Consider the following 27,880-nt stretch of genomic DNA (forward strand, 5'->3'; position numbering starts at 1 on the left):
GACTAAAAGAGCTCTTCAGTAGATAATGTTTTCATGTGGAGAGTTTATAAACACTGGTAAGACGTGGTAAGACAGTAGAAGTAGACTTTGACATTGGTTGTTATTCATTTCAAGTACATTTTAACATGATTGATTTAAGCTTATTAACTGGACATTTATTTAAGGGCTTATCTCCTCTTGTCTTCCCTAATTGATACATTTGATGTACAAATCTTAATAGAAAAGTGTCCAGATTCCTGTAAAAGTAAAAGTCGCTAATCTGACGATATTTGGTCGAGGGTTAAATCACTGATAACATTTATTTGTCTCTTGTTATATGAAATCTTATGTTTGTATAGAAGTTACAAATTGATTAGCGTTAATTCATCTCTTTTGATAGGGCATTAGACGAATGCCGCCGATCTATTGATCTTCGACCTTCGGAGGCTTAAAAAGAGCAACATCATCAGGTACTGCGATGATCTTTGTCAGGTGGAGTTTCTTAAAATTTTCGTGTTGAGCGATAGATCTTAGAATCGTAGCCATTTTTATATTAGCCAAAAACGTTTCGTTGTTTGATTTCAGATATTCTGCGTCAACAAATCGAATGTTTATTTTATAAGAAACTAAATGATTGTAAATAGATTCCTAAAAAGGGGAGAATTTGAACTTTTCCTATGCAGTAAGTTTGACAATTGACCAAACATTGAACAGTAAATACAAACGTTGCTATTTGCTTCAATATGGCAGATTTTCTTTTAAACATGGGTATTTGTTTAACCATCTATTTGATTCAGGATTATTAGTTAAGATGGAATGAGGATGAAGAAGTTGAGAGTTCAAAGGAACCAAATGGTGATAAATGCCTTTGAAAGTGATCTTGATTTTTAATTTGCTGCACAACAAATCACGAATTGAAAATGGGTTTTAAGATAGTTTGGGATCTATGGATATCAGTAACATATTGGTGGAAAAGAAAGAAAAAAAGACAAAGAAAACTGCATAAAAAAAACCTGAATGATATCTTTTTTTGATGTTATTTTTTTAGCAATAACTGTCAATGTGCAAACTTCTCAAAAATTATGATTTTTTGGGGGTTATCCTTTTCTTTCTTTCTAAAAGTTGAAATTCCACAAAACGCAAAAAAAAATGTTTTTGTGATTTGGATGCTAATAATCCCTTGGTATTAGATGTATCAATCGGTACAGTTTCAGATGTAAACTGAAACAAACTAATAAGATCTTCAAGTGCTTTGTAGAAATCCATCAAAATAAATTGTATACCAGTAAAAAAAAATAAAATATATTTTTTGCCAAAATAAATTGAAATGTTTATTATCAGGTTAATAAAGAAAATTTAATAGTAAATCTATGACCACAAATTCTTATGAGTAGAATCACATATATTTTGCAATCCAATCTTTCCGTTTGCCAAATCAATCACTAAGTAATGGGTAAACTTCTATAAAAAAAGTATTTACTTATCATTTCAATCTTTTTTTTCTGTGAAATCAATTATCCAATCTGATGTTGAAATGAAGAAAATACTTGATCTGACAATTAGCAGGGTGATTTGAATGATTTATTGTGATTAAGATCAAAGATCGTGTGCATGTAGATATGTAGGCAATTTCTTTCCATTGGTATGGGTCATTTGATGTTACATTATAGTTGTAGAGTTAGCAGAAGATCCGTTTGATGTCTGTTTAGTATTTTTACTGATACTTCAAGCTTCAAGAAAGCTTATATCCTTTTCAATTTATTCTGGATTAACTTGCTCAGTTCACAGATCGAATTTCAGTTATAGTCTATTATTATCTCAAGAGTTCAAATATTTTTATGAAGAGCACTTTTGACTTTATTTTGACTTCAAGGGAACTAACTCTTTTCTAGAAATTGGAAGTCTATAGAACAATTAAGAAAGCTAATATCCTTTTTATTTATTATGAATTAACTTACTAAGTTCAACGATTGAATTTCAGTCATTATAAGTCTATCATTATCTAGCTCTAATGACTTGAAAGATGTTTTGAAGATCACTTTTCAAGTTTTGACCTTAAGGAAAATAACTCTTTTCTAGAAATTAGAAGATAATCTTTATCCTTTCTGTTTATTCAGGATTAACTTTCTCAGTTCAGATGTCAAATTTCAGTTCTTGTCTATTATAATTTATTATCTCAAGAGTTCAAATATTTTTTGGAAGAGTACTTTTGTCTTTAAGGGAGACAACTCTTTTCCAGACATTAGAAGCAAATGGAAAGGATGGAGTTATTTCCCTTATTATCATAGAGAGTTAGATGAAATTTTAGTGACATTGAGTTTCATTGATTTATATCTCCTATTTTTTTGGTGAAAACAAATACCTTATTAGAAATGTCAAAGAATCAGACCAGTATGTGTGTCTCATTGTCTTTTTCTGTTAGAACTCACTTTAGTATCAAGTCTAAAACAGTTGAGATTTTTTTTGAACAAAAATGTGACAATTTTTGGGGTATTTAAGAAAGTGACACAGTCCATGTTTTGTCTGCTATCATCAATTGAAGCTTTTATTCAAACCGTTTCCAATCAAAACGCCATCATTATAAATGTTAGACAAAATGAATCATGGTTTCTGTCAAACAGTGATTTTTACCAGAACAACAGGATGTAGTGTATATCAATCAAATTATTATGTAAGTTTCCAACGGTTATGATGTTGATTTCATTTAACTAGGTCGGATGAATCAGATATTCTGATTTATTTGAAATTTATCAAAACATCATTTTGGCAGAATGAAGCAGTATTATTGTAAAGTGATTTGTTGAAAAGTGATGCGACTGTCAACTAGTGTGACTGTTGATGAGACCTGAAGTCTGGATTATTTGATAGGGGGTCAAGTGGAGAACTCTGATGGTTTTACAATAACTTTCCATTATTTTATGGGGGTAAAAAAGGTGAAATGGGTTAAACAACAATGAGACAGCAACCCAATGACACAAACAACTCGAGGACATTTTGAGGTCAAATCAGTCTTTAGCAACAAACCAATAACTTTATCTATCCCTATTGTTCAGACCATTGTGGGCTGATGAACCCTTCTGAAACAAATATTTTAATTCAGTATTAAAATAATCAAACACTTAATACAATTGGTCTTAAAAATACATCATATCATTTGGAAAAAAGAATATTAGGTAAGAAAGAAAAATGAGATGTTGAAATGGCAGTTTTATTGTTTGCTTCTTTTTTATTGTACATGTATCATATTGACTATTAATATTTTAAAATGTTGAAGAATCTTCTTTCTACCTACATTTTAAATATCTGTAACATCTGTAATTTACATAAATATTGAAATATTTCTCTATATAAGATTTTGCACTACAAATGCAACGAGTCATTTGTCTCAATGTTAAACTATTTTATTTGTGTGGGAACAGGGCAGGAAGATTTAGCTTGCAACAAAGATCAGACAATACCCATTTTAATCAATTACTTATATGATAAACAGTTCACTTGTATGGTTAATTTAACAATAATTTTACTTGAAAAACTGATCTAATTTCAACTTTTAACACAATTGGTTGATACATATTGTATTATTAAGAAGAAAACATTTTTTGATAAGTGGATAGATAAATAAATGTAAAGTGCTCTGATCTTTCTTTTTCCTGAGATAAGTAGTCGATGTGCATAATTTTTCACATCGAGAGAAAGTCGTAATCTTTAAACTCCTTGTTCCCTTGATGGCTGTACGTAGTAAGTGCAACGGAATTTTTCAATTGGAAAATTTGAACCCACCCTCTTTTGTAATTATATTATAGACCAATATATGAGATGTCTTTTTGTCTTAGTAACGTAATCGTTACAGATTAAACTCTTCCCTTTCATTTTTTCGGTGATTGGTAACTGATTGACCGACTGTTATCAATATCTACACAGTCAGTTTCGATTAGATTTAAATCCATGATACTCAGGGACTGCGTCAGAAGGGATCAAGCTTGGTAAATTAAAGGTAAATCACTTGTTGATTCATAGATTTAAAAGTGTCTAAAATAACGATTTTTACATTGATCAAATTTAATACACTTCTTCAAAATTCAATTATCTATATAGACTACTTTGTGAACTTTATGATATATTTATAAAACAATTAAGACTTTAAACTTTGAAATAAGATATTGTTTCTTTATATTTGTTTTTGAAGAAAGATTTTTATAGTTTATTCTTTAAATATTTAAAAGTCTATTCAAATTTTTTACATGAAATTTGTTGATTGTTTGGACACTTAGATTATGTATCAGTGTACAATGTTCTGTCACTAATCTAGTATTCTTTACAACAAAAAAGGTCCATTAGCAATAAACAGTACACTAACATGTGTTCCTGTCGAGAAATTCTTACTGTTACAGTAAGCACTAATGCGAAACAATAAATAGTAGTATCTAACGCACTTTCATAGTGATGGTATAAGTACATACGAATATTGCTTGACCAGCTTCTATTGCTTGTGAGTATCATAATCATATTCAATATACAAAACAAAGGACTTTTAATATTCTTTTGTAGCTATTGAACATCATATATAAGACTAAATGATAGTTTACAGACTCTTTAGATATGAATATTCTCCTTAAATTTTGTAATTCTCATTGGAGTTATCTCCCATATTATTAATTATTGTTGATTATGCCATGAGTTATTTCCAATATCTTCTATTTGCAAGAGTTGTCTCTCTTTTGTATTTAATGTTGAAAAGTTGTGTATAACTGTAAAATGTCAGATTTTGAATTTGATAAAACAGTATTTTTTATATTGATTTGCAAAAATATAGATGAAAATTCAAGATTTAATACACAAAATAAAGTTTCAGAAATATTCAAAACTAAATGAGATGTCAGGAGTGTTAAATAATCTGTATGGTAGTATAGTTATCTTTAAGGGAAATTACTCTCACTGTATCTGAATAATGAAGGGGAAGAAGATCTAAATTAACATCTATTAGTATTTAGTAATATTCACAGCATAAAAATAGTGACAAAATTGAATTTTGTCTGAAATTTCATTTGTGAACATTTAAACTCACACCTTCAAAAGAATCTTTTTTATTATCTTCTACAAAAAGAATTGAACAGTTTTGCATACAATGACAAATTTGGCAGTTAAGGTGAAAATGATATGCAAGGAAGTAGTATGGTTATTGTACAGTGGAAAATAAAATTTGCAATTTAATTGCTATTTGTTATTGTTCAATTGTAATTGAACCCAGGCACTTGAGTATTCAAGTGGAATTTAGTTGTTTTTTTACATCATTGTATATATTTACAATGTTTTGTCAAATATTTCTTATTTTCATTTAAAATCATGATCTTTTTTATTCGACTGATATCAGATTTAATGTCTGGCGATATAAACAGTCGATACAGTTTTGTTTTTAATTCAGGGCACGGAATATTCATGTTTAATGTGCCGTGGATAAGATTTTGTCATTAATATTCCCGATTTTAAATGTATTGGACTTCTTAACAATTACAAAATTTGATCTCGTCACCATCTTTGTATTGTTCGGGAGAGAGATGCGAGGTGCGCTGAAGCAAACAAGACACCCAAAAGGTGAAACGATTGCTGATTGTTTAGGTGTAAGATGATCGAATTTGAATTTTAAATATGTATAGAATTGACCTGATAGGTAAGGATGGGACACAAATACAGCATAAAATTTGATATTTATTATCAAGGTTGAGACAAATTACATAAAAAGTTCTGGAATGTGAGGCGATTTGTATTGAAATAGGTTTTAGGCACAACGTATTGGTTTCAGATAGTTTTTGGATGATGAAATTCTATGTCCCTGCACCTAATCAAACTCTGCATCCATTAAGATCATGGGTTTTATAAACTGTAGACTACGTAAATCCAGTCAGCTAGAAAATGATTGCAATGTTCAAGAGTCAATTCTTGGTTTCAGATTGTATAAGTTACCTCCCTTTAATTTTTTCTTCAAAAGCCTAGTCCATCATTTATTTGGTATGGAATGCTATTGATACAATTTTATTTTTTTTTAAATTCTCTAAAAAGTTGTTACAAGCTATTGATAACTTTGCTTCAATGTTCAATTATTTTTCCACTTTCAGTTTGTATAGAAAGCAATTTAATAAAGGAGGCTTCTAATTGGGTATTCTAAATGTGACAATAATCCAACAGCAAATATAATCAGAAAAGAAGATGTGATGTAGATAATAGATAAAATATACAAGATGTGCATGTTTTTCAGGAGTGTATTTTGTATATGTTATCAAATACCTTCAGGAATAAAGTAAAAGTGCATTTGAGGGCAAATTTTATGTCATTTAAACACTAAAAATGCACATGTTTAATTATTAATTAAATGTTTTGATTGACAATTAAAGCATAGTTATATTATCTTTTAATAGATTTGGCATTGAAAATTTTATTTTTTTAAGATCATATAAATAAATACATAAATAAATAATCAGGTCCTCTTCATAATTAATTTTATTCCAACTGATTTGTAATTAAATAATCATGATGACAAACATATGGATAATATATATATATAAAAAAGTAAGTCTGTCCAAGATCAAAACTGATCTATAGAAATCAATCATTTTTTTGGGTAGATCTCTGCAACTTAAAAGATGCAGAGCTGCAGTGGATGTGCATTTTGGTTTCGATTGCCTTACCTGTATAATGAACTTTGAACCTTGTTTGTCTTAATTGTCATTGCACCCTTTGTAGGAAATTTGAAACTGTGTAAATGTTTTGTTGAACTTGTTCTTGGACATACAGATAAGAGCGTAAATTGAGCCTGCCATCTTTCATGTCTTTTCTATTAATCAGGATAATCATATTGCAATGAAAATAACCTGTTTAGATATAAGGGTAAGAAGATGTGGTATGAGAGCTAATGGGACAACTTTCAATCAAAGTCACAATTTGTAAAAGTAAACCTTAGATTAAAGTAGATCTATAAGTTCTGCAATTTTTACTCACCTTTCAAATCTGCATTAAAATGCAATGTTCAAAGCCTAGAATTGGAAAGTATACTGACTTGCAAACCACTGTGAGTGCAATCATTAAAGAATCTTGTTTAGAACCAGTAAACCAGTACATAAAAAAATGGTTTAAAAAATCTAGTACATCGTAAGTTGTTTTTCTCTCTCTTTGCAATTTGATCTTCTTAAATTGAGTATTCTTGTTTTAAGACACATGAAAATGAATAAAAAGTACTTTTGGAAAAAAATCTTGATAATTAAAGTCATGTTAAATGGAATAAAAACATTTCTGAAGGATCAGGGACGGAGTTTTTTCATCACTGACTCTTCAGACAATTGACTTGGTTTTCTATGCTGCCTTTATGATCAATGAAATTTGATCTTTTTACTGCAATGCTGTCTTAAAGTATCGTTGGATTGTATAAGCACAAAAAAATCTTATAAATGGTTCTTGATCTACATAAACATTTTAGGATACTACAAAATACTTATAAAGTCCACTTACATGGGACAGTCATCATTAATCATTTGATAATTTGTGACTTTTTTTCTGAGAGCCTGTCAGTGTCATGATTGGCTATCATAATCTGTGATTGTTGATTTACATTGAAAATTCATGTGACCTTCACCTAGTATCATGGTGCAGCATCTTAAAAATGTCGTGATCATTCATATTAGAACCCATCATTAACAGAAACAATTCACTTTGGTTCCAGGGTACCAATGCACCAGGTTGTAAAAAATTCTTACTGTTTTATTAATTAGTGTTGCATTATGGGATACTTATTTAGATAAGCAACCTTACATGACACGTACTGTTTTGATTGGTAATAATTTGTTTAAATTTGGAAAACAAAAAACTTTCATTGAAAGGTACTTTTCTTTTGTAAATTTGTGGTTTACAGACAAATTGATAAAATGCATAGTGTGAATTAAGTTGTCTTTTACAGCATTATACAAAGTTCTCAATTTTTTAATTTTTTTCTATCAGTAATCAATTTTTGAATAATTCTTGTTAATTTTACATAGTTTCTTTTCTTTTGTAGAAAGAACTAGACACGACAGCAACAGAACTAGCTAACAGACAAGATGAAAGTGACGCCTCACGTAAAAGATTAGTAGATCAGAGTAGAGAATTCAAGAAAAACACACCTGAGGTGAGTACCAAATAAAAAGTAACAGGTTGTCTAGGTAGGTACCAGTGGTGGATTCAGGTGAAGAAGGAGGGTTGTTGTAGAGGGATTATAACCACCTTTTGAATCTGAGAAAGATATCATGTTCACCATTTTAGTTCTGCAGTAGTATTTCTGAGGTTTAAAGCACCCCCCTTTTCAATTTTAATTTATCTGCTCCTCAGGGTACTGGTAAAAAAATCACAAAGTGTTTGGTGACAAAAACAGGAGAAAAAATACACTTTTGAAGGTAAGAAAGAATTAATAAAACATTAGAAAAAGGGTTGGGTAGATGGCGAGGGAGAACAGATAACAAAGAAGGGGCCTTCTCTTTCCTTATCGATCCCTATACTTTAGGATTAGGGTTCAATTATGGTTATAGGTATTTAGGTTAAGTTTTGTAATGGATAAGTTTGAGAGTTAGGGTGTTTAATTTTAGGGTTAGGGCTAGTGTAAGGGATAGGTATGGGTTAGGATAAAGTTTAGAATAAAGTATTGTTTATTATAGATCTATGGGAGGGACCCCAAAGTTTAAGAAAAAAATGAGATGTAGCAATTCTTTTCTATTTTTGATTCCAAAATTGATACTGAATGACTGAGTCGCATACACAAAATATTTTGGAAAATTCATTTTTTTGTTTTAATTCAACTATTACAACTATGTAAAAATCCATTGTCAACATCTTTTCCTTTCATAGATATAAATATTAATTTGCATATGCTGAAGCTAATTTGATATAAGCTAGAGTGCAATAAAAAATGATGAGAGGATTTTCATAAAATATTTATGATTGACAAACTTCTCAGTTACCACAGCAACAAATTATCCCATATAATATATATATATTTGATGCAACAATGATCGTTTTGTATTAACACAGATATTTTGATTTCCCATTGAAAATATTTATGATTAGTATCTACAGGATTAGTTTTAAAATGCAGGGTGGTCAGAAGGAATGGAATAATGAAGACTGGTTCTCTTTCGGGTGCAAAGTTACTTTGATAGTATTTTAATATTAAAACCTGTGTTGTTTGGAAATCGTGAAAATAGGGTATTTATTTGTCTTTTAGATATGATTGGTTTGCTTTGTAAAGGCTAATTAATTCAAATTCTTTTTCTATGCAGACGGTTAAAATTATGATTTCTTAAGTGTTTAACTAATGTTTTTACAAGGATGACTTACCCTTTTCAGATATTTTTGTCTTTAATTATATACTTTCTATCTGAAAAAAAAAATGCATCACAAAAATGGACCACTTTGCAGTAGACAGTCACCTTTGTTTATTGATGATGACCTTATATTTAACCTCTAGTCTTTTGATTATTTGGGTCTAATTGACATAAACATCACATGATAGCAATTTATAAATTTGAAATGACTTGATCAATCATAGGATCAAGGACCAGAAATGTTGTGTAATTACTAAGGAGAATACATGTACATTAATCAGATTTTGTCAATATGCTAACACCAAAAAGACTAAATCAGAACTGCTTCTTTTTTTTTGTTACTGGAGGCAGGAAACAGACATTGTTTTGCCTAATTTATTGAAATTTAAAAAGAATTAAAAAAAACTGTCAACAAAGTGAACAATAGCTGTCACATTATCTCATAAACTACCAAAATATTTTTCATACAATTTAATACAGAAGTCGTTCATTTACTCTGATTTCCAATCCATGATGTGAGTCCTTATTTTGAAGTATGCCTAACCTCTGTCTATTTAGCCAGTATTTTCTTTCAATATTACCTTTGTATTAGTTAATTAATGATATTTAAGATCAAGAAAACGATATAAGAAGGAAGTTGAGCATCCTTTAGGTTACGGCTTATTACATTTGTGAATTTCTAGTAGGGAAATGTATTAGGTCGCTCATTTCATCTGTAGAGAAATGTATTAGGTCGTTTATTTCATCTATATTGAGAAAAGTATTAAGTTGACTTGAATGAAAATGATTATTGATACAACATGAAAGTGGATAAGATCCTTGATGGTTTGTCAAAACTTCGGCTGTTTGATTAATATTGACGAGTTTATACTTATTGAACTAATGTTATTGAGCTCAGATTATATTGGAAACAGTTAAGAGTCATTCTCATAAAAATGATTTTTGTAATTTTGTTTAGGTTTTATTATTAGAAAAGGCAATTCTGGTCAGATTGATTAAGAAAGATCAAAGTAGACATGTGGCTTTGTTCAATAGAGAGACAGCAAACAAGTAATACAATAAATACAGAAATGACTTATAGATGTTAAAGGTCATAACATGAAAATGTTTCTAATCATTCAGATGCTAACTTTAATTGTAAATTAATATTAAATTATAAGTAAATAAATAATGAAAAAAAGGAAGTTAAGTAACTCACTGAAAGTTATATACTAAAAGTTATCTTTCTTCCTAGAAGCTGTCGACCATGATTTGAAAGCAGGACAAACAAAGTACATCTGTTTTAAAGCAAGAGTAAAACTTTATTTTATTTGGCCTAAGAATTAGTGCAAATAAAAGTCTAGTAAATTCAATGATTTAAAAAATTACAAAATGGACAGAAAATGATTCTATGATGATAAGGGTTATTCAAATGACAGTGGTATCTAAAAAACATTTGCTGTTGTATATTTTTATGTCAAAAAACATTGATGACTTTATCATAGAGTGAGATTAGACATCTTCAGCTTTCAGACTTTTATTTTTTCTTTGAATCAGATATGTTCAATTATATTAATTAAATTGACACTTGTATCCGCATCTTCCTTAATCAACATTGAAATCATATTACCCGATCTTAAGCAATCGCCGAATAGTTTGAAGTTTTTTATCGGGATGACAAGGGTTCAAATCTTTGATCTACTTTCGACAAATGTGCTTTCACTTATGTCAGCGTTATTAGAAATCACAAAGAATTGCCAGAAATATTCCCCAGCACACCATTAAGCAGTGTTTTCATTGAGATGCAATGAATGATGTATATATAATGATTATTTTTGAAAATTTATTCTTTATGTAAGAATGTATGTGTAAAAAACACGATTTATAACATATATTGATTAAAAAATAAATTGAATCCGGCAGACAGAAGTCTAAGAAATAATGATCTGTTAAAATGCCATCTGTTGTTGATTAAAATGTGTTTAACTGGGACACAAGAACTGTAATTCTATGATATGGTTCATTAGAAACATGATTTTTGGTAACTCTTTTATGTATTGGAGATGTAGAAATGGATTGAGGTACGTGTTAGGGTATTGTGTTCAAAAGGAGGTGTTGAGTTTACATCAATAAGATCCATATTCCCTGTATTACTGTATTGCTACTGTAATTTATGATGGTAGGTGACTAAAGAAGTTCAATAACTCTTCTGACGGGCACAAAAACTATAGAATATATATATATATATATATAAAAGTTAATCTTGTTAAAATGATTCTACAATTTAGCATTATGGCTTTGATATATAAAGGTCTTAGTCTCTCAGTTTTAAAACCATATTTTGGTGACAAATTAATCTTTAACCAAGTTTTGGAATTAATCCGTGTATTAAAGATTTTAGATGATTCCATTGTAACATAATGCATTTGTCTTTATTTTGTGTTTTTTACAAAGGTATTGTTATTACCTAACTAGTTTAAAGGCTACTGTGATTTCAAATTTGCTGACTAAAATGTTGGATCTGGACGCTTATAATCTGTTTGACTTGACTTATACATTGATAATTTTCCCAAATTTTAAGAAGTTCACTTCCTGTTTATATCTTGTCAAACAAGAGCAAAAACTACACTAATGTTTGTGATTTCTTGTTGTTGACAGTGACGTATTAACATTAAAAAGTAATGATCTGGTCTGAAACCAACATTGATTATTTTCCCAAAAAGTTTGAAGTTCATGTCCTGTTTACAACTTGTCAAACAAGAGAAAAAGTAGTAAGGATGGACCTTAAACATTCAATCTGATCATCAGTCAACTTAATGTTTTTCCTATACCAATATTAAAGTATTTGCTGCTGGACACAGTATGCAATTTACAGAGAGGCTCATTCCCCCAAAACTTTCATAATAGAAAAAATTGACATTCATACCAAATCTTTTTTTTTTTTTTTTTTTTTATATAAAATGGATATTTTACAATATCAATATTATGAAAACCTACTAATACGGCTTTCTTTTACTCTAGGAGTCATGGCACTGATATACATGTAGATAAACTTTTATCTTCTCTTTATCATAAACCTTACCCTAACCTTAAATCTAGCCTTATCTCTCTTAATCCTAACCCTTAAACTTCCCTATCCTATATAACCTTTAAACAATAGATGAACCCTAAACCCTAAAGTATAGCGACCTCTAATGTAAAAGAAGTAGTCATCAAAGTTTGATATTTTATTTGAAGTCTATGTGATTGTATCTATATATAAAAGAATTATATTTGATATCTATTTGATTACATTTAGATATTTGTGCTGATATTCCCTCTACAGAACCCCAATAAATTATACTCCAATGATCAATGTTGACTAGAATTGATAGATCCTATGTTTTCTGTAGGAAATTGGCACAGTTGGAGAGCTGTGTTAATCAGTCACTTTTCAACATAAAAAGTTTGCAGGGATCCTTATGTAAAAGCTTGTAACTTTTCAATACTTACATCCTTCAAGTAGGTTTCCTAAACACTTTGGAAATACTAATTCCATCGGAGGACTTTTAGGGGGGAACATTATCTTTAAAGAGTGTAGATTTTAATTTTTATGACAATAAAATTTAGTTTATGTTTTATTGGTCAGAAATATTCGTAGAATTATTAATAGATTAAATTTGAGGCTGTTTTCATAATTAATTCTATTCTCTTATTGGTAATCCTGCATGTGCCTCAGAATGAAAGCCTTGTACCAATAGTCAAAAAGAAGACATGTGATTTTCTAATCAAAAATATTTGAGTGGCCATATTATATGACACTTTCTGATCTGGGACAACTTTGAAGAGTTTATTGAGGGTAACTACTTATAATGCTGGGGAACATAACACATTGATTGATGATACTTATATGTAAAAATTAGGTGATTTTCACAGATTTGAATGTCAAAAAACAGATAGCTTACAAAACTAACTGATCATGTTACATGGAGTTTGATTTCAAATAATATCACCAAGTCTTTTCTCTTCATTGCAATTTTTTTTGCCATCATTGAGTTTTGCTGTATGTGTCAACTTTCTGTATGGTTGTCAGTGTCACCTTTCTGTATGCTTGTCAGTGTCAACTTTCTGTATGGTTGTCAGTGTCAACTTTCTGTATGGTTGTCAGTGTCAACTTTCTGTATGGTTGTCAGTGTCAACCTTCTGTATGGTTGTCAGTGTCAACTTTCTGTATGCTTATCAGTGTCAACTTTCTGTATGGTTGTCAGTGTCAACTTTCTGTATGGTTGTCAGGGTCAACTTTCTGTATGGCTGTCAGACCGTCACCTTTTAGTAAGCTGTCTGTGTCAACTTTCTGTTGGCTATCTGTGAGTGAACTTTCTGTATTGCTGTCTGTAAGTCAACTTTCTGTATTGTTGTATGTGTCAACTTTTTGTATTGCTGTTTGTGTCATCTTTCTGTTTTGGTATCTGTTTCAACTTTATGTATGGCTATCTGTGAGTCAATCTTCTGTATGGCTGGCTGTCTGTCAACTTTCTGTATTGCTGTCTGTTTACTTTTTACTTTATATTGCTGTTGTATTTGTGTTTGATTTGGTATAACACAGTTATCACAGTGTATATGAAAGCAGTGTCAGTATATCAACTCTCTATATTGCTGTTTAACTGGACATTAATTAGTTTTCTCCCTATTCTATACTGTAGAATCCCATTTTGGACTGTAGATTTGTCTTCAGGATTTTAAATTCACATTTGGAATGTTAGATTCACTTTCAGGAGTGTAAATTCCATGATGTAGATCATCCTCTAGGAATACATTTTATGACTGTAGATTTTCTTTTTGGTGTCAATTGAGACTTTCAATTGACCTTCTGGACGGTAATTTTCTTTTTTATGCCCCACCTACGATAGTAGAGGGGCATTATGTTTTCTGGTCTGTGCCTCCGTCCGTCTGTGCGTCCGTTCGTCCGTTCGCTTCAGGTTAAAGTTTTTGGTCAAGGTAGTTTTTGAAGAAGTTGAAGTCCAATCAACTTGAAACTTAGTACACATGTTCCCCATGATATGATCTTTCTAATTTTAATGCCAAATTATAGTTTTTACCCCAATTTCATGGTCCACTGAACATAGAAAATGATAGTGCGAAGTTCAGGTTAAAGTTTTTGGTTAAGGTAGTTTTTAATGAAGTTAAAGTTACATCAACTTGAAACTTAGTACACATGTTCCCAATGATATGATCTTTCTAATTATAATTCCAAATTATAATTTTGACCCCAATTTCACGGTCCACTGAACATAGAAAATGATAGTGCGAGTGGGGCATCCGTGTACTATGGACACATTCTTGTTTGGAACATAGATTCTCTTTCAGAAGAATCAATCCCCTACTGGACAGTTGATCCCTCTTTAGACTTTAGATTCCCCTTTTGGATAGTAGATTTCCCCTCAGGATACATACGGATTTCCCATGTAAATGTAGTCTCCTCTAGGAAAGTAGACTAAACTCACTTATATTCCTTTTGATTCCCATTTAGGACATTAGTTTTAGTTTTACTTTTGTGTAAAATTATTAACCAATATCAATAAATATTTTCTGAGATCTGTTATATAAGGAAGGAAGGAGAAAAAAAAATAAAATCCTAAAATGAATATAGTGTTGTTGGTGGAATTCCACTTATGTTACTAAGTCAGGAGCCTCATTGGGTCCACTTGACTATGAAGTGTTTTGATGCTGATTTGTATCTGAACAAAGAGTAAACTGGAGTATTTATAATTGACTGTGAGTCATTAAGATCGTTGTAAGAGTTGTCATTGAAACCACTTTATGTACTTATGATTATGACAAACAGATCAATTGTTAGGGACTGATGGCCAGTAGATCTAATATATAACTCTATGTACCGAAAAAAAAACTACCGCCTTCTAAATTTAGGTTCTTTTTTCTGAGAAAAGTAAATGTTTCCTTGACATTAATTGGGTTGATTTGTAAAAATTTAACTAAAATGTCCTGATATATCATGATGCATTTGAAACGTATAGTTGTGACAAATAACAGAAGCAGACAATTTAAACTTTCAATAATTACAAATAAACAGGACAATGATATATAAACATATATATAAGAAATAAAGTTACCAATGTTAGAATCAAAATTTTTGTTCCCTAGTTGACATTAATCATTTCAATTATGTAATGGCAAAAATAAATTTGAATTTGAAGCTGTGTTGATTGAAACATCAAAATAAATAGTTTTCAAAGGAAAGCAACTGTCATGTAAAAACTGAAGTTTTTTTACCAGCTGAAATATAGCTTATTGCAATTAGTGATTGCTATTTTTTTTGATTTAAGGATCTAAGATCTAATGTATGGTTTTATAAAATGACTGAAAATGGCCAAACCCCCAACTATTTGGAGGTGATAAAACTATAGTTCAAGGGAGTTAAATCAAGTCTAAGGGAGATAACTCAAGTCAAATGGAGATTTGTTCAGAAGCAGAGCAATATACCTCTTTCAATAAATAGCTTGTGCTGAAGAGAAAACTCATGAAAATGACAAACAAATGATTATATATTTGTTTTCTTATGTATATTCAGTGAACCTTCATCAACTAAACTTTAATTAATTGTTCCACTTTCATCTCAATATAACTTTATTCTCTGGAGGTCAGTGGCCTACTTTTTGACCTGGTCAGTGACATCAGCAAAAGTGTTGTATACCCCTGGAAGCGCCTCAGCAAGTATCAATCTTTCTATGATCTATAGAGAAAAACAAAGGCATGAAGAAAATCAGAATTGACATCTAATGATTTCTCACTTCTGAAAATAACAAACACATCTATTAATGTCCTCCATTGTCAAAGTACAGTATATCACTTAATCTGTTACTACATAGAGGTGCCCCCAGATAATCTCATCAAACATGTCTGACATAAGTGCAAATCTTCATAAAAGAAACTAACACTTTATGTATGAATTTTGATCAAAATTAAGCTCTTCAATATTGGAGGAAATATAGATATATATTTGAGATTTTCTAATCACAATTTAAAGGCTTTGATACAGCCAAAGGCATTTACTGCAGCATTAATCTTCTATCAATCAATCAATTTATCTAATCCTGTTTAGAACACTTTTAATTAATTTGAATGTACTGTGTGTTTTTCATGCTGTAACTTCCAAAATACCATAGTTACAAAGATTGAAATTTCATATATGATTTGTCAGATGAAATTGATAGGACATCAAAAGACAACAATTTCACCCAACAACACATAAACAATTAATTGATATCTAGAGGTCAGCATAGGGTAGAATTGTCAATAAATAATGTGCATGTAGATCTATATTGCCTGCCAAAGACTCAAAAAATTATGTGTAAATTTATATATCATAGATTTTTAAAAATAAATCTGCAATCAATACCAAAAGTCACATTGGAAAAAAACCTTCAAAGACAATCATTGACAAGGCCTGACTTTTGCAACTGTATATATGTGTTGGAATAAACTAGTTTTTGAGATGTCAACCCTCCCCCTTTTATTTTGTTCATCAGAATGATTTTGTCCTCGATCAGTTTGCCAATACCATGGATGCAAGCATGCACTCATAGACTAGTTTAGTCCATAAATTTCAATCACAGAGTAATTCAAAATTTTAATCATTTTGCTAATGAAAAAGAATCTAATATTCCATGATTAAGAAAGTCATCATTTTCAAATATTTCCCCAACGTGATCCTTAGATTAGCATAATCCTTACATCACCATTTCTACAAAATAGGATGTCAATATGTCTAACCCGATTGTATATTGCACATTAAGATAACTGATAATATTTATATATTTTGTCTTATCTAATACGATTTAATTAACATCCATCATGGCAGAAAATCCTGACTTTTTTGCCCATGATTTTGTCAATGTTAATTAAGTTTAGTTTATGCTGAGATTTTTTGGCATGATGTGGTGACCCTAGATAAACCCTCTGTATCAGAATCTTTGATTTCATTGGTGATTGGCTTGTTAATAGGGATGGATTTATATGTGAGGCCCTACACGGGGTATACTGAAGACATTAAGGGTGTAGTAATTTTATTTCTATCCCCCCTTTTGGAAATAAGGACTCAGACACTGATTAAAATTTTCAGATAAAAAGGGAGATAAATCATTTTCACAGCTGAAAAACAGCTGATTTGATAGTCAGAAATTAATCCATCCCTTTACACTATTACAACACAAAAGAACAAAATCAATTTTAATGTGAAACAAAAACTCAAACAAAGTTTAAAGAATCCTAAAAGTTTTTTAAGTTGAAACTTTAAACTATTTCTTTCATAATATCTTCTATCAATTATCAAATTTCAATTGACATTTGGTCATCCTTTGTATTTATCCATTAAACTGCTATCATTGCAGAAAAGAATGATTTTAAACATTTGTCTTGCTTCTAGATTGATCGTTAAATAGACTTTGGTTTTTCCAGTAAAATGAAACTTAGAGTAATAATTATTACTTCTCGAATTACAAATCAAAAGTTCCCTTCAATATAGCCTCAGGTCACAGAAATTGATTGGATTTGATGCCTCTGAAAAGGGGAGCAACTGAGCTGATTTATTGGTGAAAATGATAAAAGATGAAGTGTGTTTTTTATCAAAAGTTTGAAAATTGATGTTATCAACCTGGTATCTGTGTTATTAAGATTTATACAACTACACAATTTTGTAAAATTGGATCATTTAGTGAAGAGATTAAATTACAACTGGTTTAATCATCTGATCATAATCCACAGTGATTGAATGAAATAGACATGAATAGGACGACTTTGTTGTCGAATATATTTCAAGTAGGAAGGAAAATTGTTTTGGATTTAGTCGTGGATATTATGTTTATTTTTTAGCTGATCACTCAAGAGGTATTACGTTTGTACTATTTATTTTAAATTACAGTTCAAAAGGAAAGTTGATATACAACTTGATCATATATTCATAACATGACCTGTATATAGAAGTTTTGAACATTTAAAATTTGTATTAAAATCAAATTATGTATATATGGTAACATTAAGCGATCATAAGTTTATTTAAATGGGATTTCCAAGAATTAATCTTCCACACCCCGTCTATTTATAGATTTATCTGTCCTATTGAATTAGATGATTTGTAAATTGAGATAGTTTTTGTCCTTGTGTGATGAAAGAGAGGAAGACAAAAGGAAAAACAACTTAAGATTAGTTCTTTTAAAAATAGAAGTTTAATAGTTGTATGGTCATAATTATAAATTAGGTTGAATAACAATACAATATATGACTAGTTGAATGTATCCAGTAACTTGCATAAAATCTTTCAATTGACATAAAAGAGAGAAGGAATCTTAGAAAAAATGAGAAATTTCAATATTAACTTTTCTCAAAAATGAATGTAAAATTGTCGTTTGATAAAAAGTTAATGTCTGTTTGGTATATTTGTACTCAAATGGAAATTATAAACAAGGATTAAAAACAAGCACTTTTAAATTACAAGTCCTTGGAAATAGTCTGTTTACCACTTTCTAAAATCATATACATGTAATAAGTATTCAATTTCTTTCATGATTGTGAGATGTCATAGTTTCTGTAGGATGAAACATAAATGTCTAAGACATGGGCTTTCAAGAAAGTAACTGACAAACTTCAGTAGATGATTTTGGTAAAGTCCATAAATTTCAGGGACAAGGGAGATAAGCATGAATAGTGCTATTCTAATTGTCATTTAATGGATTCATTAACAGCTACAAATTCATGAGTTTGTTTGGCTCTGTTTCTCATACCAATTGATTAAAAGAATAAAGTATATCATCTATATCTCTGTCCTTGACTTAGGGATTATTCGTGTGAACTAATTGTACTGCAACTTTATTTATAATCTCACCAACATAGTCATATATTATTAGTGTGTACAATATAGCTCAACAGTTTTAGATAATCATAAGTTCGATATGTTATCTGTTGTTGTAATTTTTCACAAGAAAAGTGTTATCTATATACATGTTATAATTAAATTATACCGAACTCAACTGATGACTATTGTATTGTACTGACAACTTAGTTTTTTTGTTGTTGTAAATTTTTTTTTGGAGGGGGGGAGTAATATTGTATTACTATTAACTGAAATTCAAATGGATTTAGTTTATTTATTTGTTTAAAAGGTTAAAGCCATCCTCTGACACAAGTATAAATAAATAGGACAAATCTTTGAGCAAAGCATGCAGACTTATTTTGTTTCAACACATATAGTATTTAACATAAATAACAAATGGTAAATTGAATACAAACTCTGATTTATTCTCATAATTGACAATTTCTGTTTATTATATTTTCAGGATGTTCGTAAATTAGTTGCACCATTATTAAAAAGTTTCCAAGGAGAAGTAGATTTTTTATCCAAGAGAAGTAAAGCAGCTGAAGCAGCTTTCTTGTCCATTTATAAGAAACTTATTGATTTACCAGGTTAGTTATCTCCCTTTAATGGAGTACAGTTATCTCCCATTGTTCCTCTGGAAATTTTCAACTTATTGTTTGTCTTTTAACCAAATTAATTGTTAAAAGATATGTTTGAAACTACAATTGATAGCCCAATAATTTGATATTGGGGGTAAATATGTCTCTCATGTTTAGAAAAAAATGATTTATAAATAACATGTATATATAAGAAGAGTAGCCTAAGTAATATTTTCCTGTTTATTTTACATAGATATAGGAAGATGTGGTGTGAGTGCCAATGAGACAAATCTCCATCCAAATAACAATTTATAAAAGTAAACCATTATAGGTCAATGATCAATAATCAGTCATTACATGGTTCTAAATAAAGTAATTCATTTTAAAAATATGAACATATTCATGCCATGATTATAATATTTTTTCCCCTATGCTGGTTTCTGATAAATTATATATAAAAAATGCTTATTTTGTTTATTTTGTTTAGTATTAAATCATTGTACATTGTACCTCAATTTCTAATGGATAAAACTCTAACACTAGAAACTTATAAAATACCTTTCTACTTAGATATAGGAAGATGTGGTGTGAGTGCCTATGAGACAACTCTTCATCCAAGTAACAATTTAAAAAAAAGTAAACCATTATAGGTCAATGTACGGCCTTCAACACGGAGCCTTGACTTATACCGAACAAAAAGCTATAAAGGACCCCAAAATTACTACTAACGAGAAACGAGAAACATGTATAAATTACATAAACAAACGACAACTACTGTAATATTTTGAAAATATATTTACTGTTAAAGTTTATGATGTTTGTTTATCAATGAGATTTCAAATTAAAAACTTATGTCAAACTTATATATTTTAGATCCTGTTTCTGTACTGGAGTATGCTACAACAATACAAAAGAAAGCTCAGCGAGTTGTAGATTTAGAAATAGAAAACAAACAATTGCGAGATACACTTGATGAATATAACCATGAATTTGCTGAGGTGAAAAACCAAGGTAAAAATGTCTTGATTCTTGTCCTGATTTTTGGAATATATGAAGTTGGCCCTTCGGATCATTTCAAATATTACTTGACATTATTTTATTTTGCAAATGAGATTTTGTCATATTTTCCAGTAAAAAAAAGCTTATATACTACTTCCAAAATTGATGGAAAATGATTATTGAAAGTTTCAGACAATCATAAGAAATTTGACATCTAGAATTTGAATTTCATCAAAACTTTTTTCCTCACATTTGGTAAGTTGAAATGGTCTGTACCATGATTTTTTTGTAGGGTGCTCTGAATCTGTGTTAATTTGTCCAAATTTCTATTCTTTAACAAAACAAATTAAGTACATTGTAACTCATCCCTGGACTTTTTTGACATATGATGATGAAAAATTGAGTCATTTTCTTTTAAAAAATAAAATAAAATAGAAAAATTAATTGTCTTTTGTTTTAATAAATGTTAAAACATAAAGTAGTGATAGATACACAATTAATGGCCCATTATAAAATACGTGGATAGATTTGTAAATTGACGGCTAATTCAGATATACAAAAAAAATCTGTTTGTCTTGTCAAAGTTATAATGGCCTGAGGTCGAAGACATGCATGTCACTGTCATTTCTGCTTTCTGACCGCCTATCATAACGAGCGTTTATTTTAATTAGATTATTAATTTACATATTTGTTATTAATTAACGCTCAGAAGTGAAAAATTGTTGAAATAATTAATGACGCTTAATGAGAATTTTATCCCTTTTAAACTTTGATATATAGAATGGTTTTAAATTTTAAATGTTAGTTTGTGAGAATATTTTTTATGTCATTGTAAAAAGTCATTTAAAAGGTTATTTTCCACAAAAATTTGTAACTATAAATGAAACAGTTTATGCAAAATATATAAAAAGAACCTACCTGTTAATATAAGTTATTCTTAGTTGCTACTGACCCTCTTTAGATTCATAAAGGGTTAGTTAAAATGCAGAGGGGGTCGGGCCAGAGTTTAATCCCCTTTATATTTTTACCCCTCTGTTGATTTTAGGGGGTCAGTAGCGAACCATATAATGAATATGTTGTACATTGGACTTTCCTGCAATGTTTTGTATAAAGATAAGCAATGAAATACTGTACAATAACACTAATAGAAGATCACAGTGACCTCATACAACACCTTTGAAATCTACTGACCCTCTACTTCATTGCTAATTTATCCTTAATGTGATAAAGGGAATCTAGTGTCATAGAAAAGGGAAAGGTCATACTGATTTGTTTTTTTCGAGACTTGTTAATAAGTATGGAAGGGAGATAATACAATAAGACAAATCTTTGATGTCGTTTAAACATATTTGGCAATGGCAGATCTTGTGTGGTGTGGTGGGTTCCAGGTGTTGGACCCCCTATTTTTTATGATCAATGCATTTGATTAGGGACATATAGTTAGAAGTCCCTCTTTTTATCCTGGGTTGGGAACCTTCTTTAAAAATGGCTGGCTCCACCCCATTTGGAAAATTATGAATTTAATATACGATATAGATAGATGCAACTCAGGTTCCATTGCAAACACCAATACATTTGAAAATTACTTTGAGAACTTATTCACATTTATAAAGCAAAGTTTTATTAAGGGATTACAAAATCCATGATAAAACACAATAAGCAAAATGTTTTTTAACAAATAAAGAAAAAAAAATGGAATAGAACACCCACATATACAATTTCATACTTATTTCATAGGATTTTGTTGCTATTCATTTTTCTCTCAGAATTGTTAACTGTGTCTAGTTGTTCTATTTCCATATAAAGAAAAAAAAATTACTCATAAACATGTACTATAAAGTTAAGATTTATCATACATAAAGAGAAATTTTCTTTTTAAAAAACAAGGATTAAAAAAAAAATGTCTATATAAATGTCACTTTCTGTTTATAGTATTGATTAATTTATCATTTTCTGATCCTTTATTTAGACAAGCTGATTTCACTTTATAGAAAATCAATTTTCTATGCTCCCGTACGAGTATAAGTAAATTATTATCATATTATCGTCAGCTTTGGTGACAATACAGATCGCCTGTGTATACATCAAAACCTTAAAACCCATTGATCTTACTATCAATTAGCTCTTAGTGGATTTCAAATAGAAATTGTGATCGATGGAGATTTCCAATTTTTATTCCAATTTAGTAGAAAAATCAATGCAATTTAATGCACTTTGGGACAGCAGTATTAATCTTATATGTAAAAACTCATTTTTATCAATTGGTTACTGAACGATTTTTCGATTTCCAAGTCTTTGTTTAAAAAATTTCGAATTAATGCCATGGCAGTCAAAGTCTTCACAAATCAATTTTTATTTTAAAAATTTGGGAGTCTTTTGAAGTTTTGACACTGGAAAGTTCATTCTGAGCGATCAATCTTAATGATTAACAATATTTTTTTTAATTTTTTGTAGGAAAACGGAACAAAAACGATTGATATTCCATTTCTATCTGATGTTTGAATTTTATCAATGCACTTTACATTTTAATGCACAGGACAATATAGACCAATCATACTCAAAAAGATTTGAAGTTTTTTTTAATTGTCACTGAGGCAGAAATTCGATCAGACATATTTGCATGATCTTTTCAATATTCCGGATATGTCAGAAAGTAATGTGAATATTTCAAATATTTTTAAATATGAAATTAAATCATTTTATTGAAGTTTCATTGTTATAATAATCAATATTTCAAATTTATTTAAATTTTTATATCTTTAAAGTTCTTATTGTGTACCTTTAATAAGTTTTCAAAAGAATGCAATTATATTGAAAATAGATAATCATTTTAAATTTCCTAAAAATAATTTTTCAAAAAAAAGATGTGCTCTTTTATGAAGTGCATTCACTTGATCAAAGGGAGGTAATTGATTTTTTTCTCTCCTTCTTTTTACAGAAGTGACAATCAAACAGTTAAGAGATAAACTAAAAGACTGTGAAGAAAAGATAGAAGCCACTGCTGAGGTAAATATCTGGTTCCCTAATGGATTGGTTACCCTGACTTGTCCTAAAATTTAGAGAACAGGTATTGGATATATGCCATGACTTTAAAGGACTAAGTGCAAGAAAATTAATTTGTGAATACCACTATTACTTGTGGTTCCAGGTGAAAATGTTTGTTTTGATGGTGTCTTATTTTGTGGTTTTTGATCAGAAATTTATATTTGAATATCGTGAGGAACTGTATATTAATTAAAGGTTTTAAGGTTAACCTCAAATCATTGATTGACACATGGCACTGTCACCTGTATTATTAACCTACTAAAGAGCATCAATATGTTGGGACTATTCTTTAAAGGCCATATACATGTACCATCAATTTGTATATTTGTGACAGACTTTTAAACCATAATAATGTTACATCATAAATTCATAGAAGTATGCTAAAAAAAAAAATGCAAATATTTGGAAGCAATACAAGAAATTGGTGTCTTTGTTTTAAAAATATAAATGCAAAATTAAAATATATATTTGAATTTTGAAAACATGAAAATTTTTAATATGATTATTTAAAAAATTAGGACAACAGTAAAATACCAGTTGGATCTATTTATAGAAATTCTACTGGACTGTTATAATTCAAATGGTGTTTGACCTGATCTTTTTATAGACATACAACTGGACAGTTATAATTAAAAGAATGTTTGACAACACATGATTCAGAGCTAGACATATTGTTTAGACAACTGTCAATTGTTGAAGATCACATGTTGACCTTTGGACAATTTATTAGGTTCATGGCTTGTTGACATAGACCTCACATCTAACTTTGGTGTATCCATTTATTTGTCAAGGGTATCTAAAATCTTCTGAGCTCTAATTTTGTGAACTTCATCATTGTATTTTGCCCATTTCTTTACTGATTCCTCTAGTTTTGGCATTTGAAATGCAATTTTATTAATTTGGTTAAAAAAAAATTTATTGTTGATAAAATAAGCCAAAAGATGCTTCAAAAGTTCAAATGTCAATGGATTTTTGTTAATCACACATATTGACAAAAAATTATTGTGAGAGATCAAGAACTCTCATATTTTATTTTACTGTTCAAGAACTGATAACTGTCTTTTTGTTGTTATGAATGCAAGATTCCTAAATCACAAGTATTGACAAAAAATAGAGAAGTTTAGTATTTAATTTTTTTTCATTTACAGTAAGAAGAACATAATTTTATAAATGTTTTGTTTTTATTTGCAAATATAAGGTTCCTATTTCGTAACATCTCTGTTATATTGACAGCCCCAGTTGACAGTTGTCAGCTAACGACATAGACAACAAGAAATAAGTTATCGTCTAATTTACCTATTGGTTCGTCACGCTTTCCTGGTTATTAGTTACACACATTTCAAATCACTTGGTCTTACGAATTACGGAATGGGTGTGTATGTAGATCAATCACGTAAATCATTTGTCGTGTCTGTGTAAGATATATTGTCATATATTAAGTCGTATTGTCAGCTCCTCTCAAATAGTCAAACTTTATTGCCCAAGTCGGACTTGAAAAATCTGGTGATTTTTATCGTAGAAAAAAAAATCAAATTTATAATCAATAATTTCTGAAATTTTTGAAATATTTTTGATTATTGTTTTACTTGAGGGTAAACTTTGTTTCCAAAAGTTGAATTAGTATTTCCATCAGGAATTAATAATAATTGGACAATAATGTGAAATTTTCTGTATCAAATTTAGGCACGGACGAAAGAAAAGGAGAAGGAATTACAAAGACTTTTTGCAGATAAAGAGAGATATTTGCAGGAAACACAGTTAGCCGTTGCAAAAAAACTCGGAGAAGCTGAACAACGTGTGACAACCCTTCATGCAGGTAATTTATGGTGGGGTGTTGGTAAAAATTGTTGTTTGACAGTGACCACAAACCTCAGAATTTGTGAAAGCTTTCAACTTTTATAAAATAAAATTAAAAAAAAACCAACAAAGTTATCTTTAAAGTATAATAATAAAAGAGATTTTCAGCATTTGAAATTTCATATTTATATCCAACAATTATTTTCTTTTTATTTTAATTTTAATTTTATATTATTGAAATGAAAATTTTATAAAATGAAAGAACATGAATTTGTGTATTAGTTATGTTTCAAAGTTTGTTCTTTTTGTGTGGAATTTTCTTCAAATAGATTGGAGAATTTCATATTTCTTGACAGATTTTAGATTCTTTGTTTATAAAATATATGAAAAAAATAGATGTGACAATTATTAATTTCTTGAATTATTTGAAACATAATTTACCGAAAAGTTTATCATTATTGTAAACTTTGGAAACTTCAACAAAAAGATCATATATGACATGGATTGTATAAATTGTTCAATAGTTTCGTTTTTAAGACAAAACAAATATTTGTTTGAACATTGCAATGAAATATTCCTTAGCCAAATTACAATAAAGTGTGACTTGCCCAATTTGAAAATCTAATTCAAATTGCTGTGATATCTTACTCTTGTAAATTCTTAAGAGACATTTGTTGACATCTCAATTATTATAATTTCCTAATTTTAAAACATTGACCTTCATAACTGACCAAACCTCTTTTAAAAAAAAATAACCTTTCTAATTATTTCCGAAAGTTACCCTTAAAAGAAATTTGAACGTGATGGTTTTCCAAACTTACAAGAAATAAATGTAAAGGGCAAGAAACTGAAAAGATGAACGCAGGATATATTTTTTAAAAACATGAGTGACACATGCTAATGTTTCTGTTGGCTACTTATGCACTGGTCACCTTATTTCTGAAATCACTATAAATAGATACACATAAGAATGTTAAGTATTTGTTTCTGCTTAATTATTTTGAGGAAAGAAACAGTAGTTGTCTAAAGCTATAACCTAGAAAAGACCTGTTTCGTTTATAGTTAACTAATATATCAATTGAATTTTGTTGATAAGAATTATATATTATTTTTGCTTTTATTCTATAAATTTTTTGGTTAAATGTAAATTAAAAGATACTTTTCGTTAGATGGTTAAACATCTACTGATAGATGCGATGCGTCTTTCAATATTAAAATAGTCCTATTTGTGTTTCACTCGTTGCCAATTTGTCTGTTTTCAATAAATTTGTCTGTTTTCAATCAATTTGATCGTTAATCAGTCATTAAATGGTTCTAAATAAAGTAATTCATTTTAAAAATATGAACGTATTCATGCCATGATTATAATATTTGTTCCCCTTTGCTGGTTTCTGATAACTTATATATGAAAAGATGCTTATTTTGTTTATTTTGTTTAGTATTAAATCATTGTACATTGTACCTCAATTTCTAATGGATAAAACTCTAATAATAGAAACTTATAAAATACCTTTCTACTTGCTGGTTAACAATATCCTGTATTATGTTAGATAATGTTGCATTAAAACAATTAAAATTTATCTTTCTCTTAAAAAAGTTAAAAAGAAAACAAAACTAAACTGCTCAAAGTAAATTTCTTGCTGATTCTTTGAAAATTAATTATAAAAAATTCAGAAGAAAAATGAACAATGTAAAAGTTTAAAACAGGTTTTCTGTTTGGTATATGTTCATATGAAGTCAGTTTTGATAGCACCATTTATTAAGATACTGCCCTAGGATAAAACAAAATAAGTAACTTCTTTAAACTGCTAGTAATGTACCGTATTTGGATATATCTAACTATCCTGGTTTTATTGTAGAGTAAGGTCTTTTGTTTTTGTTTCGTACTTCTAGGGAGAAATGTTCATGGTAACTTTATTAAGCTGTTCAGGTTGAAGGGTAGAGTAAAGTCTTTTGTTTTTGTTTCGTACATCGTTAGAGAAATATTCATTGATAATTCGTATCATTCCAATTGCAACAGAAGCACCTCTCAAAAACATCTGTGTCCAAATTGAATGAAATTAATGAAATCAATTACGGGAGCGAAATACTGTTTAGGATATTGATTTAATAAACTGTTGACATTTTGCTTTCAATCAAAATTGAGGCTAAAATGATGAATAATTACTTAATATCGTCATTTAGTTTTCAAATGACAAATCAATGTTCCGGATGCATTATGACCCCTAACGTTTTAACGACCGATTACCAAGTTCCTGTTTTGATTTGAACATATATATGTATCGTAGATATTT

At 29.4% G+C, this 27,880-nt stretch overlaps 1 protein-coding gene across 13 annotated transcripts in view; it reads left to right on the top strand.

The window, feature by feature from the left end:
* Nucleotides 1-27,880, top strand: part of LOC139527149 (homeobox protein cut-like 1) — a 76,048-nt gene that overhangs the window by 15,351 nt on the left and 32,817 nt on the right. For 10 of the 13 annotated variants that reach the window (XM_071322428.1, XM_071322434.1, XM_071322429.1 and 7 more), the window contains exons 2-6: nucleotides 8,021-8,131; nucleotides 19,628-19,754; nucleotides 20,619-20,756; nucleotides 23,683-23,750; nucleotides 25,473-25,605. In XM_071322428.1, the coding sequence (XP_071178529.1) occupies nucleotides 8,021-8,131; nucleotides 19,628-19,754; nucleotides 20,619-20,756; nucleotides 23,683-23,750; nucleotides 25,473-25,605 (577 nt within the window). Of the gene's footprint in view, nucleotides 1-7,623; nucleotides 7,802-8,020; nucleotides 8,132-19,627; nucleotides 19,755-20,618; nucleotides 20,757-23,682; nucleotides 23,751-25,472; nucleotides 25,606-27,880 lie in introns of those variants that run through there. The other 3 variants (XM_071322439.1, XM_071322440.1, XM_071322430.1) reach the window with 2 other exon arrangements.

Source organism: Mytilus edulis, chromosome 6 (assembly GCF_963676685.1).
Source record: "Mytilus edulis chromosome 6, xbMytEdul2.2, whole genome shotgun sequence".
NCBI lineage: Eukaryota > Metazoa > Mollusca > Bivalvia > Mytilida > Mytilidae > Mytilus > Mytilus edulis.